Below are 15,180 nucleotides of genomic sequence, written 5' to 3' on the forward strand. Positions count from 1 at the left end.
GGAGGACACAACCCAATTGGTAAGAGAGAATGCTGAGATAAGGTCTCAAGAGGCCACTACCTCCTGAAAGCCCGGAACAGAATCTCCAGATTGAACTGAACCCTATTTAGCCTCATAGGCTGAATAAGAGAACTGTGAGCCACAGTCCTGACATGACGGATAGGGAAAGTAGGTATACAGTAAAGTGGCTCCCGGCCTGATACCTTACACCAAGGTCCTAATCAAGAAACTCCACATGGAAACCACACTTCAGCAGAACTCGAGACAGTAAGGAAGTTGTTAGTGAATAAGAACATAGTGTCAGGCCTCCTCCTGGAGCCACGGCATGAAATGTGAAGGTGAGGACCGAACCCTTAGAGAGAGGGAACACACAACTCACCCATTCACAAACCTTTGTCTTTACAGAAGTAGTCCAGGAACATGGGCAGATATCAGATCCGTCAGGAACTGATCTGTGGAAAGTGAAGACCAGGAATGGGGAGTGAATGAGTGAAGGACAAACGCTCTCCCCACTCCACGAAGGTCCTGCATGCCTTGTGGTAGCCACAGGCTTCCTGGCCTACCGAAAGAGTGGCCACTATTCTAGATGAAAATCTCTGCAACGATCAGAAGCCAGCCGTAGCCATCTGGATCAAAAAGGATTGCCGAGAATGATCCCAGCTGCAAGGGGGGCCCCAAGGAAGAAGGTCTGTGTTAAGCCAAAAGACCTCTCCACCACAGACACCACATGACAAGAATACTGTATTCTGATCCAATGGGCCCGATTTGAAGTCATCAGCATTCTAAACAGGGGCTCCTATATAGACCCTGCGGATATTCAGGGGAATCTGCATAGAGGAAGGAAAGTTTCTCCCCTTCGGCACTTTCACTGCATGGACATGGCGGCCACCTCAACAGTAGGAATTTTGGTCATGAACAGAATCCAGGTCGTCGTGACCATGCCAAGGCACCCCGAGATGTATATTGGGTAAATCCACTACCGGCACAGCCTTTGAAGATCTGCGTAGAGACGATCCCTTCACCAACGGGACTGTTGCAACAGAAGTCCACCCAATGGACTAAGCCGGCGGTTCCCAAACTGTGGGCCGGGGCTCCCAGGGGTGCCGCGGCAATGTCTCAGGGGTGCCGCGCGCCAGCCATAAAAGAACAAACAGAAACACTTACCAATCCGTGCGGCGCTGGGACCCAGCATCCTCCTCTCTCACGCAGCTGTCATATCAGTGACAGCTGCTGCGTGAGAAAGGAGGATGCTGGGTCCCAGCGCGGCGCGGATTGGTAAGTGTTTCTGTTTGTTTTTTTTATGGCTGGCGCGCGGCAGAGGGGCAAAGTGAGAGAGGACAGAGGAGAGTGACAGGAGAGGACAGAGGATAGTGACAGCATGACAGGAGGGGGACAGAGGAGAGTAACAGCGTGACAGGAGGGGGACAGAGGAGAGTGACAGGAGAGGGACAGAGGAGAGTGACAGCGTGACAGGAGAGGGACAGAGGAGAGTGACAGGAGGGGGACAGAGGAGAGTGACAGGAGAGGGACAGAGGAGAAGGACAGCATGACAGGAGAGGGACAGAGGAGAGTGACAGCGTGACAGGAGAGGGACAAAGGAGAGTGACAGGAGAGGGACAGAGGAGAAGGACAGCGTGACAGGAGGGGGACAGAGAAGAGTGACAGCGTGACAGGAGGGGGACAGAGGAGAGTGACAGCGTGACAGGAGGGGGACAGAGGAGAGTGACAGCGTGACAGGAGGGGGACAGAGGAGAGTGACAGCGTGACAGGAGGGGGACAGAGGAGAGTGACAGCGTGACAGGAGGGGGACAGAGGAGAGTGACAGCGTGACAGGAGAGGGACAGAGGAGAGTGACAGCGTGACAGGAGGGGGACAGAGGAGAGTGACAGCGTGACAGGAGGGGGACAGAGGAGAGTGACAGCGTGACAGGAGGGGGACAGAGGAGAGTGACAGCGTGACAGGAGGGGGACAGAGGAGAGTGACAGCGTGACAGGAGGGGGACAGAGGAGAGTGACAGCGTGACAGGAGGGGGACAGAGGAGAGTGACAGCGTGACAGGAGGGGGACAGAGGAGAGTGACAGGAGAGGGACAGAGGAGAAGGACAGCATGACAGGAGAGGGACAGAGGAGAGTGACAGGAGAGGGACAGAGGAAAAGGACAGCGTGACAGGAGGGGGACAGAGGAGAGTGACAGCGTGACAGGAGGGGGACAGAGGAGAGTGACAGCGTGACAGGAGGGGGACAGAGAAGAGTGACAGCGTGACAGGAGGGGGACAGAGAAGAGTGACAGCGTGACAGGAGGGGGACAGAGAAGAGTGACAGCATGACAGGAGGGGGACAGAGGAGAGTGACAGCGTGACAGGAGGGGGACAGAGGAGAAGGACAGCGTGACAGGAGGGGGACAGAGGAGAAGGACAGCGTGACAGGAGAGGGACAGAGGAGAAGGACAACGTGACAGGAGGGGGACAGAGGAGAGTGACAGGAGGGGGACAGAGGAGAAGGACAGCGTGACAGTAGAGGGACAGAGGAGAAGGACAGCGTGACAGGAGGAGGACAGAGGAGAGTGACAGCGTGACAGGAGGGGGACAGAGGAGAGTGACAGGAGAGGGACAGAGGAGAGTGACAGGAGAGGGACAGAGGAGAAGGACAGGAGAGGGACAGAGGAGAGGGACAGCGTGACAGGAGGGGGACAGAGGAGAGTGACAGCGTGACAGGAGGGGGACAGAGGAGAGGGACAGCGTGACAGGAGGGGGACAGAGGAGAAGGACAGCGTGACAGGAGGGGGACAGAGGAGAAGGACAGCGTGACAGGAGAGGGACAGAGGAGAAGGACAACATGACAGGAGGGGGACAGAGGAGAGTGACAGCGTGACAGGAGGGGGACAGAGGAGAGTGACAGCGTGACAGGAGGGGGACAGAGGAGAGGGACAGCGTGACAGGAGGGGGACAGAGGAGAGTGACAGCGTGACAGGAGGGGGACAGAGGAGAGGGACAGCGTGACAGGAGGGGGACAGAGGAGAGTGACAGGAGAGGGACAGAGGAGAGTGACAGGAGAGGGACAGAGGAGAGTGACAGGAGAGGGACAGAGGAGAGTGACAGGAGAGGGACAGAGGAGAGTGACAGGAGAGGGACAGAGGAGAGTGACAGGAGGGGGACAGAGGAGAGTGACAGGAGGGGGACAGAGGAGAGTGACAGGAGGGGGACAGAGGAGAGTGACAGGAGGGGGACAGAGGAGAGTGACAGCGTGACAGGAGGGGGACAGAGGAGAAGGACAGCGTGACAGGAGGGATACAGAGGAGAAGGACAGCATGACAGGAGGGGGACAGAGGAGAAGGACAGCGTGACAGGAGGGGGACAGAGGAGAAGGACAGCGTGACAGGAGGGGGACAGAGGAGAGTGACAGCGTGGCAGGAGGGGGACAGAGGAGAGTGACAGCGTGACAGGAGAGGGACAGAGGAGAGTGACAGCGTGACAGCAGAGGGACAGAGGAGAGTGACAGCGTGACAGCAGAGGGACAGAGGAGAGTGACAGCGTGACAGCAGAGGGACAGAGAAGGACAGCGTGACAGGAGGGGGACAGAAGAGAGTGACAGCGTGACAGGAGGGGGACAGAAGAGAGTGACAGCGTGACAGGAGGGGGACAGAGGAGAAGGACAGCGTGACAGGAGGGGGACAGAGGAGAGGGACGGCGTGACAGGAGGGGGACAGAGGAGAGGGACAGCGTGACAGGAGGGGGACAGAGGAGAGGGACAGCGTGACAGGAGAGGGAAAGAGGAGAGTGACAGCGTGACAGGAGGGGCACAGAGGAGCTGGGACAGCGTGACAGAGGGCAGAGGAGGGAAACAGAGGGCAGAGGAGCTGGGACAGCTTGACAGAGGGCAGAGGAGGGGGACAGCGTGAGAGGGCAGAGGAGGGGGACAGCGTGAGAGGGCAGAGGAGGGGGACAGCGTGAGAGGGCAGAGGAGCTGGGACAGCGTGACAGAGGTCAGAGGAGGGGGACAGAGGGCAGAGGAGCTGGGACAGTGTGACAGAGGGCAGAGGAGCTGGGACAACGTGACAGAGGGCAGAGGAGGGGGACAGCATGACAGCGTGACAGAGGAGGGGGACAGCGTGACAGAGGAGGGGGGACAGCGTGAGAGGGGGCAGCGTGAGAGAGGGCAGAGTGTCTGGATGCAGTGGGGGCAGAGTGTCTGGATGCAGAGGGGGCATTTTTGCATACAACTAAACAAGCATTTCTGTCCTGACCTAAATACTTAGATACAATTTTTTGACCCAACTACTTCTAAAACAGGACTGCTCGGTAATTATTTTGGAGGGGTGCCTTAAAAAAATTATGCAGTCTCTAAGGGTGCCGCGAACTGCAAAAGTTTGGGAACCACTGGACTAAGCGGTAATTGAACGCCCTCATGCATTCCTGGTCCTGCCCACTCTGTAGATGTATGTCATGACGCTGGCATATTCAGACCAAGGGAGGACTGGAATTCCAGAAAAATTACCGATCCCTCCCCCTGGGGCATGAACTTGACCCCTTTGGTCCAACCCATGTCTGTAGAACCCTCTCAAGATCAGGTTTCTTAAGTCAAATATGAAGCCCCACCCCTTAGACGAAGAACACTCTCTCCAACCCATAGGCCAGCATCAGTGTCACCCTGTACCAAGTGTCTAGGGCAGAGGCCCTGCCTGTCAAGAAGGGCCTCCTCTTGACATGACTTTGAAATCTTAGCATCTGGAATCCTCGGATGAGAGTGAAAACCGACACTTTGCTTACCCAATCCCCCGGAAAGAGTAGGATGCAACCTCCCTTCAGGGTAAATCACAAAGTAGGAGACCATTCCCTAAGTAACCTTCTGCTTGTGAAGCATTTGAGAACAATGCGGAGAACCCAGCCTGTCCCCCAGAACACACTCTGGCTGAAGACCGTGGCCCTGCGTATCCAAACCGATTTACCGAAGAATATTCTCGGTGATGGAACCAAGTGGAATGGAGGGAGATAGAACCATCACTCCTGTAGACAATATCGTGAAGCCCAGGTAGGAAGCTGTTATGGCATGCAGGTTGAACCTGCCTTAATAAAGAAATTCAGTGCTGACAAGGACCAGCCGAGGCGCAGATAGGCGGCTACCACCGCCATGGTCTCTGTAAGATTTGGCCTTGCTCACATGAAAGGTCAGACTTGAGAAGCGAGGGCCCTGATGTAAACGGGGAAGAGGTCAAAAAGCCATCCAGATGGAGTTGTAATGTTGAAGGCATCTCTCCAAATTCTGGGAGCATGGTACTCATGTGGTTCATGCCCTTCTCACCTACTGGTACAGACCACGCTTGGAAGTAACCCATTCTAAGAAGTGGAGTACCGGTACTGGGAGTACTACCATACCAGTTTAGAGCCTGGGATAGCCAGAGCAAGCTCTTCTACCTTCTCCTAGTACTACCAGTCCTGTTCCTATACTGCTCCCGGATAAGGGCGTAGCAGATAACAATGAAAGAACTTAGACCCCAGTATATCTTAACCCATGGTTCGAGAAGATACAAGATGAGGGCTAGTAAGGAGAGTGTGTGGACTACTGATCCTTTGTCAGATCAACCACCCTGGAGGGGCCGGACAGCAAATTCTTTTTCTGAGAGAGTTTGATCAGAATCTCCATCGGGAGGGGGGTACTCTCTCCTTTGGGGTACTATTTAATGGATGTCAGTTTCTGGTCTTGTGGCCCTCAACCATTTACAGACAGATAAAAAAAATGAGGTTGCGTTCTGCGTCACCCCAAAACTCTGACAGTTCGAAGCCCTAGGGAGCAGCATTTCCCCCAATGCCAGATACCTGCGCTGCCCACTTGTCAGCCTACATCTTCACTGCCCTGATGACCCAGCAATGAGTCAGGGCCAGAATGTGTTTATGTGAAGCCTTAGATATGTCTGCTGTTAGCACCGGATCTCAGTGGTACAATACTTCAACGGTGCAGGGGATAAGGGTCACAGTGTTATGAGCCTTGTGCGTAATTTTTTTAATATATTTATACTTGCTGACTGAACTCATCCCCTCTGCAACCTAGAAAGATCCTAGGCTTGGTGGCCTGCCAAAACTAGATCCACAGGCATTTGTACCAGAATCATTCATACTTCTCTTCAGGGACAGGCCCAAGGGGACCTCTGACACTTACTTTCATGGAGTTAGTGTGGTGTCAGTGTTGACCAGGAACCAGGTCAACCGGCTTAAGGCCTTCCCCTATCACAGAGCGATGGGGTTCTCCTGGGAGGACCCCCGCTGTTATGTGACCAAGCAGGCCCAGGTCCACATCTAATTTTGGGACCGGTACCTGTCCTCCTTGGAGTGAAGTACAGTAATGGTACGGGCCCCGGCACTAGCTTATATCTCCGCCGGGCCACAAGTAGCTGAACATATGTAGCTACTGACTGTGTCCGCTCAATTGCGCACACTGATTATAAATTAAAATATATAGATATATGCACACACACACATTTGGGGGGGCGTACTACCCTGGATTTACTCCCACGGGTAAGCCCCCCTAGTCTGCACTATTGGCCATGGGTCCTTAGTCCACATCAGGAGACTAATATTTACATTATGATCAGTAAATCATTTTACCCAGGAGCTCTATAGCAGCGATTGGTTCGGAAGCCAGGTAACTGCGGTACTGGCCAGTTCCTTGTATTTTAAATACCTTAGCAGGCAACACAGTTATAAAGGTGCAGGATGATTTAATTTAGAGGATACCTGTTTTTCTTTAGCTCTCAGCCAAAACAGTATCGCAATATGAAAAGAGAGAAGTATGTGTCACCTGTTCAGGGTATACTTCTATTTTCGGATAAATCTAGACAGGATTTTTGCACACAGCAAAATTTTGTATATAAATTGTGTAGTACAATATGTCACTAAATAAACAGAGCATCTCATATACCTATACACAGCAAAATGTATATAAACTGTATAATACAATATTCATCTATATGAAAACGGAGCAGCGTTGGGGTCATTAGTTCAATTCTCGACCATGGCCTTATCTGTGTGGAGTTTGTATGTTCTCCCTGTGTTTGCGTGGGTTTCCTCCGGGTGCTCCGGTTTCCTCCCACACTCCAAAAACATACTAGTATGTTAATTGGCTGCTATCAAAATTGACCCTAGTCTGTCTGTGTGTGTGTGTGTGTGTGTGTGTGTGTGTGTGTGTGTGTGTGTGTGTGTATGTTAGGGAATTTAGACTGTAAGCTCCAATGGGGCAGGGACTGATGTGAATGAGTTCTCTGTACAGCGCTGAGGAATCAGTGGCACTATATAAATAAATGGTGATGATGATGATATATATCATATATATCCATGCAAAAAAATTCATGAAGTAATTAGCTGCTGATAGCTAAGGACCATCGCGCCATAGAGGAGAGGAGCCTGTAGTCATGTCTGCAGTTCCCGCTTCAGGAATATACCGTTGCGTCGTAGCAGATGGGGGGGGGGGGGGGAATGGGAAATAACCCCTATATGGGACTCTCCCCCTTCTACAGCGGTATTTGTCAAAACCGGCTGTTCTGCAGTGCTTCTATAGTAAACCCGCATCAGCCTCCTGCTCCAATTCTCCTCTGTGGCCAAAATCGTGATCCCCAGTCCCCCCTCTGCCTCTGCGGGGGAATGGCATGATCCGAATCGGTAATGGCCGTGCGCATTGTTAGTGGTCGGCGCTCTCTGCCTAATGGCAGCGCGGGTCATCTAGCACGGTTCTGAGCGACAGCGGTCTTATAGAAAACCGTTGACACCGCTTGTAACTGCAAAAGCCATTTCTTTAGAACGCATCCTGTGCGCCTCCTGTGGAAGCTGGCACCCGGTAATGGTATACTTTCCACTACTTACCTAGTAAGTGCTTATTTCTAAGTTTAAGAAAAGAGAAAATAAAATAAATCTAATATCAGCAAAATATAGCTGCAGAGCAGCCATAGCAAGCCCAACTCCTTGGGCACTTAAAATACACTGAGGCCAGGAAGGGTTGCAGAGAGGACGAGTTCAGTCAGCAAGTATAAACAAATGTATTAACTTCTTAAGTGCCAAATCCCAGGCTCCCCACATATAACCCCATGGTAGCAGTGTCCCCCAGATAGGATGAGTGAGAAATAATGAGTGCATTAATTAAAATTTTACATTTCCTTGTGTAGGATACATGCATAATTTGGAAATGTTTCTTAAATGTATGTGTGACCGGATCACTTATAAATAACTTATGGTATACATGTATTTAAAGGAAATAGCACAGGGCGCTTATTTATATAATTGCAAATGTACTTATTTTTTATATTGTGTGTATGTTGGTAAAGGAGATATCTTTATTTCTGAGACCAGGGGAAGAAATTTGTTTGTTTTAACTTTGCTAGAGGACATGCATTATTTATTAAGTATATATCTGATGAAATAAGCCTTTGTTGAGGAAGTCTTTTGTGTATCTCTGAGTAGGGAAATGACTTGTTTGGGGTTTTGTGACTTTCTTTGGGAAAGTGCATTCTGCAGCTGTCTGAGAAAAGGATCCATGTAAATCTCATGTTAATTAGACCTTCTGATGTGTGAGGGTCCAGCACCTGAAGGCACAGAAAGGTTTAATTAGATGTGCTACTAGATTTTCTGCATCCAAAACAAGATGCAGGAAATCACAGCAAGTTTTAGGATATCACAGATAAGTGTAAATATTGTTAGCTCTGCATTGCATGTAAATCCATGATTGGGTAAACAAATTGCATCCCGATTCTAAAAATAGCTCAGACCTCAAAGGGGCTGGTTTACCCTGTGAGGCTGTGTTCAAATCTGTATAAAAAGCAATGTCTTGTATTGAAAATTGTTCTTCTTGTTCCATCTGACCTGCTCCCCGGTACCTTCAACCAGGTGAGCAAATAAACATCACTTGCTTCAAAGACCTGCTTGGAAACTTCTCTATCCCTGTGACCTACAGATTAGACCCAAAATCCAATCCTTTCTCTGCTCTTTCTGAGATTTGGACCCAGCATCCAGTACCACCGCTCTTCCCACTACCCAGCAGCTCTGGCCAGTGTAATAGGCCAGGGGAGATCCATCCACAGCAACCCTGATCCATAGGAAGAGGTCAGGAGTACCAGCCCAGGTACACCAGTAACGGGGTACACTCGCAGCGTCAGTTACCCAGAAGAAACCCGGTTCTGGATACCGCGGTAAGGAGTCCAGTGATGGCAGCATTTGTAAGCCCCTCCTTCAGCGGTTAGAGGGTGCATTTGGAATAACAAAAGGGAACGGTGGCAAAAAAAACCCAGCCGGTTCCCAGCAGCAACAGCAGGGTGGCATAGGTGGTCCATCCTGTCACAGAATTTAATAGGATTTGGATACAGATTGGATGAGGGGAAGAAAGAACAAGTCAAAAGTACTTAAGGCAGTGGGATTGAGGGGTAGGTTTATTGTCATATTGTCAACAGCAGTCGAGATGTCATATAGATAGTTTTGTTGGTTGTCGGGAAGAATATTAGCTCAGTGTGTTTTACAATATTTAGTTTAAGGTGATGAGAGGACAGTAATGATGGCACACACAACTGCAGAGGATAAATAAATTTGGGTATCATCTGCACAGAGATGATAATGAAATCAAAGGGAGCTTACTAGTTTTACAAGAAAAGTGATATTGATCAAGAAGATCAGAGGATCTCGGACCGAGTCTTGTGGTGCTCCAGATGAAGCGGGGAGATTGATCCAGAGAAAAGAACACTGAAAAACCAAACTGATTAATGAAGTAGAATTAAGTAGCATGATACCCAGTATAGGAGAGTGTATGGAAGACCTAGGGAATGTAGTTTTTGCATGAGAAGCAAATGGTCAACAGTGTTAAATTTCGCAAAGAGAGAGGTGGCCTTTAGATTTTGAAGTGATCAAATCAACGACCATCTTAGTCAGTGCAGTCTCATTGGAGTGTTAGGAAGAAAAGCCTGACTGGAGAGGATCCAATAGGATGTGTGAAGAAATGAAATTGTGTAAAACGAGTGCTGACAGACCTCTGAAGAAGCATTGGTATCAGTAATCTGAGAGAGCGTGTGGGTCAGAATTGTGTTTATCAGAATAGGAGTAATTGATTATTTCCATGCCTGGGGGTGTGGGTGAAGTAGAGAACACTTTGTGAAAAGGATACATGTGAGACAGCGTATAATTTTGTGAGCTATATTTGTATTATTGCCAGAAGACTGAGGTTATTTGAGAGGAAGAGGTCATGGATGGAGATGAGTATTTTTTACAAACACAGTATGCATTCAATTGGGCACATTTAAAGCATTTTGAAAGTGATGGGAGACAGGTTTCACAATTGAGGTTTGTTGGGTTTCTCTAATGTGTATAATCAGAAAAAACATGTATGGGAGATGTGGAGGGACCTGGATTTTGTGATACATCACCGGCTATAAACAGAAGGAGAGATAAGATGATTGTAATTTTTAAAAAGGTATTATTTTATGGCAATGAGGATATTTATAGTGAGGGAATGAAGACAGGAAAGAAGTTCATAAGTGTTAATTAAGAGGGGAGTGGAGTAGTGAAGAGGACAAGACGGATAAAGGGGTGCGATGCCGGGGAGGGGGATAAAGGAGGTTATAGCTCTAAGGATAATGCCATTGAAAGATAGTAAGAAAAGTAGTAGGAACACGATTTGATAAATATTGTGGGATGGGAGAATAAGATGCAGGAGACTAAGGCAAATAAGCAATGACAATTGAGAGAAAAAAATCATTACGTTACATTGTTCAGTATAGTGACATGAGAGGTGCAGCTTCTGGACACAGCAGAATAAATATTTAAATCTACAGCAGGACAAGTACAATTTAAATTCCTCTTCTGCTACCTATGTTCTGACATCCAGCAAGGTGAGATATACTTTCATAAAACAACTATCAACCAAATGATTGCAGTATCCACAAAGAAAAAAAAAATTTAAACACGAAACCTAGATGGCTTGTGTGTTACCAATGCATATATCTGTTGAGCTGGCCAGAATTCGGCAGCTGGAGAGAAATCCCAAGAAACTTGTCACATGAAAAAAATGGGGTAGCAAAATTAATCTTGATTTTAATGTAAGAATGTTCAGAATATAGTTGTGTACTACTCTTTTTAAAACTCAGAGGATTGTGATATTGCAAGAACTTACTTTTCATCTTCCGTGGGCACATCACTTGCTTTCACACAGTTCGAGAAATTAGCTGCTAATTCAATTCGTCTACAAACAAAATGTATGTATAAAATATAAGTAAAAAAATAGTAATAGCTTATTGCTTTTTAACTAAATACATTCTGAAAAGAGAACGGATAAAAAAGAAGCCTACCTTTGTGGTTTGCTTGGTGCAATTGGGGTTCCAATTGGGGTTCCATTAACTGAAGAGCGAAATGTTATCTAAGAAAAATAAAACAAGTTATTAAAATAATCAAGAGGTATAATCAACAAATGAGAACATTTGTTTTTTCTTAAACATTTTATAAACACACTCAGACATGTTTCATTACATGCAAGCAAAGTTAACAGTACCTGTGAATCACTTGATTCCGATTGTGCACTTTCCGATTGTGTACTTTCTGGACTTTGTTTGTTTGAAGAAATGTTACTAGAGCTACAAAACATTAAAATGTGTTAGCATTCAAGTATCAAAATGCATCATTTAATGTTTTACTTTTTCCCTAGACGAGACATACGGTGGTCATTTATGATGCACAGTAAAATGGTGATACTGTCAACAGCATCCAATTCTAACAATTTTCTAAAGCAGTTTAGAAAACAAAAGCAACAAACTGATTGGTTGCAATGGTTATGACAACATTTTCATAAATGCCCCCTACTATGCTGCATGACCAGAGTCAATGGCCATAAATTGCAGTTACCCAACATTTCTTTTATATATTTCTTTTAGACATATGGCAATAACACACCACTGCCAATAATACATACTGGTAAGTCAATTGGCTGCTGATAAAATTAACCCTAGTGTGTGTGTCTGTGTTTTGTGTGCATGTCGTAGGGAATTTAGACTGTAAGCTCCACTGAGGCAGAGACTGATATGAATGGCATATATTTCCTGTACAGCGCTTTGAAAATTGGTGGCACTATATAAATTATAATAATATGTTATGGTTTCAATAGGTAATCATGCGTGTCAGCCAGCTGGTGAGTTCCCTGGGTGTCTTCATTTGGAGACATACAAGTCACATGGAAATTACCTAACTCAGAAATCATTGCAGATAAAACACTTTCTGAACACAGCAGAAACCCAAAGGGAGACAGGCGGAGAAATAACAATATTTGAATTGATGTTTCTGATACCCACTTGCCCCTCTCACTTACTTTCCACTATATGCAAATTTCTAATAGAGAATCATTTCTGCTGCATACCAAAATTCACAAGGGACTGGGAAAGATATTTGAGTAATCAAATTAGAGATTATAGCTGGCTTAACATATATCAGATGACTCAAGCTTGTTCTGTAAGTACAGCGGCAATAGCGACCCCAATATAAAATCCTAACCAGCTAGATTCGGGCATTTCTAACACTTACCGGAGGCGTAACAAGGCCGTGGGGACACCCTTCCACATTTGGTGGGATAGCCCCAAGATTCTTCCTTTTTTGGGAAGGGACAATTACCACTTCAAAAGAAATTTTGGGAAATGTCCCAGGTAGTTCATGATTCTGGCTTCTCAACATGATAAACACACCAATAGCCAAGTAAAAAAAAAATCTTTGTTAAGACACCAAAAATGTGCAGCAAAAGTTTTATGGGAGATATCCTTCACTTCAAACGTTAAAAGACTGGTTTGCTAGGTTGGAATTTTATATGAATGTGGACGATCTTATATTATCCTCAGCTGAAAATTTAAAGACACATTGAAATATACCTCAATATGTACGTAATTGCCTTAATGAAAGCTTGAAGTAATAATGACATCCTAATTCATTGTTTTATGCTAATCCCCTTGGCTGCTTTAATTAGAGACTGGGACATATATACCATACCTACCCTTCCCATTTCTCTCCCCTCCCCTACTCACACCTTGTTGTTCTGTTATTTTAATTATGTTGAGTTTATTTGTTTTTGTACAATTAAGTGGTTTAGCTTGACTAAATTTGTGTAGTTGTAGTTTTCTGTCTGGATGTAAGAATCAGTTCCATCACTGGAGAATGCAAACAATTATATTTTCCACCTCATGTGTTTTAGTGTATTGTATTAATGTTTGAGGTTTACCAAATAATTTGAGTGTAGACTCAATATGCCATTCTTTAAAAGATTCTCTTGTTCTTTCTTTATTTGTTGATTTTATTTGGCGATTGTTTTTCCAAAACTCAATAAAGAAAACGTATTATTGGGGTATTGAGAGAGTGAATGAGCAGCTAGAAACTTGTGTGCCAGTATATTGGAGTCCTATTGCCCGTATTCAATAGGTGGTGGCAAACCTGAAGTGTGTGGGGGTGTGAGCGCTGTTTGGGGGCGATTCAGTAGGTCTATAACCTGTGTGATAGGTAGAGAGACTGCGGGCTGGAATCGTGTGTGACCTCATACAGCAAACACCCCAAATTCACGGCAGCTGGGAGCATGTTCGTAATAATAATAATAATAATAATAATAATAATAATAATAATAATAATAATAATAATAAAAGCAGATCCATCTGATAAGTGTGAATTTTGATACTGAAACTTTGTCAGTGTTTGAGTTCTATGTGTTAGGGTCCACGACCACAAAGATGAGCTTTCAGAACAGTTAGAGTAGAGATCTTCACCTTTAGCAGCCGCCTTTCCCGTAGAGCTTTATGTGCTCACAAGTACTCAGATGCCCCTAGGTTTTACGCTCAGAGTAGTAAAAGCTCATCAAAGATGGCCGTAGCGCAGATGGAACCGGGGGCACTAGCCCAGACTGGAGCGGGTAGTCAGTGGCAGGCCGAGGTCAGGGGTCCGAAGCAAACCTTTAAAACCGATATCCAAGCAGAGGTCAGGGTCACAGGCGAAACAGCGAAGTCCAGAATACAAGCCGAAAGGTCAGGGCAACAGACAAGGTCCAACGTACAGGCAAGGGTCACAACAGTAGATCAGGCAAACAGAAATCCAACAGCAGGTCAGCACAGCACAAGACTGGAAACGTTATAAGCGGCAGGGAGGCTAAGCCTTCCCTGTCTTAAATACTAAATGTAGCCAATCAGGACCAAAGAGGAGGATCACATGATTAGGCCCCCCAGATGCTAGTTAAATAAACTAATAAACCCTAATTAGCCCGCAGGCTTTACTAATTAATGCGCACGCGCCCGGCTCCCCTGTATTGTCAGGACGCGGCACTCTGAACATCGGCATATGGCCGTTGCCCTAACAACGGTAGGGCCGGAAACCGGAAGTGACGTCCTGATCGTCAAGGAGACGGCCGGGACGCCAGGCACAGAGGAGAGCGAGCCACGGCCGCTATGGACACCGCCGCGGCTGGTAACACTATGCTATGTTTTTCTTATAAAAGGGAGCATTAATTTGCATTCAAATATTCCGGGATTATTCAATATTCATGTCATGTGTTTAAAAGAAAGGGAAGACAAGGTTTTAACACATTCACGTGCCAAGCTGGTAGGAAAGATTTAAATGAAGCAGATGGTTAGTGATGGGTGCAGTAAGGACAAATGGCATGGATTGTGTTTGCAGCAATGGCACATTTATAACATTTCTGCAGACCCAAAGAGATTTATTGGATTTTTTTTACATTTGACCTTTTGTCTAAATAATAAAAGTAATTTGCACCAGTGGATTGATATCCACTGAAGTTGACGGTGAAAATGTCAGAAGAAAGGACATAATGGGCCTGATTCATTAAGGAAAGGAAGGCAAATTAAATAAGTAAGTTTTCTTCTGGACAAAACCATGTTACAATGCAAGGGGTGCAAATTAGTTTTTTATTTTGCACATAAGTTAAATACTGTCTGTTTTTTCATGTAGCACACAAAAATACTTGATATCTTATTTGTACACTGAAATTTAAAGTTGATCTAGGACAGGGGTCCTCAAACTACGGCCCGCGGGCCACATGCGGCCCGCTGAGGACATTTATATGGCCCGCCGGGTGTTTATGTCGCCGCTGCCTGTCTGTCATTTTTTTTACATGAGAAGGACGGTCCTTGGTGGAAGAGGGAGCGGCGGCCGCTACCGATTGGCTGGCCGGCTGAAGCACTGGA

The 15,180-nt window shown here is 46.6% G+C and overlaps 1 protein-coding gene across 1 annotated transcript in view; it reads right to left on the minus strand.

Annotated features, from left to right (window-relative positions):
• LOC142144603 (interferon-induced, double-stranded RNA-activated protein kinase-like) overlaps window positions 1-15,180 on the minus strand; it is a 62,052-nt gene that overhangs the window by 14,334 nt on the left and 32,538 nt on the right. The window contains exons 9-11 of the mRNA XM_075203681.1: window positions 11,511-11,592; window positions 11,311-11,378; window positions 11,136-11,204 (exon numbers count right to left, since the gene is read on the minus strand). Of these exons, the coding sequence (XP_075059782.1) occupies window positions 11,136-11,204; window positions 11,311-11,378; window positions 11,511-11,592 (219 nt within the window). The remainder of the gene's footprint in view (window positions 1-11,135; window positions 11,205-11,310; window positions 11,379-11,510; window positions 11,593-15,180) is intronic.

Source organism: Mixophyes fleayi, chromosome 3 (assembly GCF_038048845.1).
Source record: "Mixophyes fleayi isolate aMixFle1 chromosome 3, aMixFle1.hap1, whole genome shotgun sequence".
NCBI lineage: Eukaryota > Metazoa > Chordata > Amphibia > Anura > Limnodynastidae > Mixophyes > Mixophyes fleayi.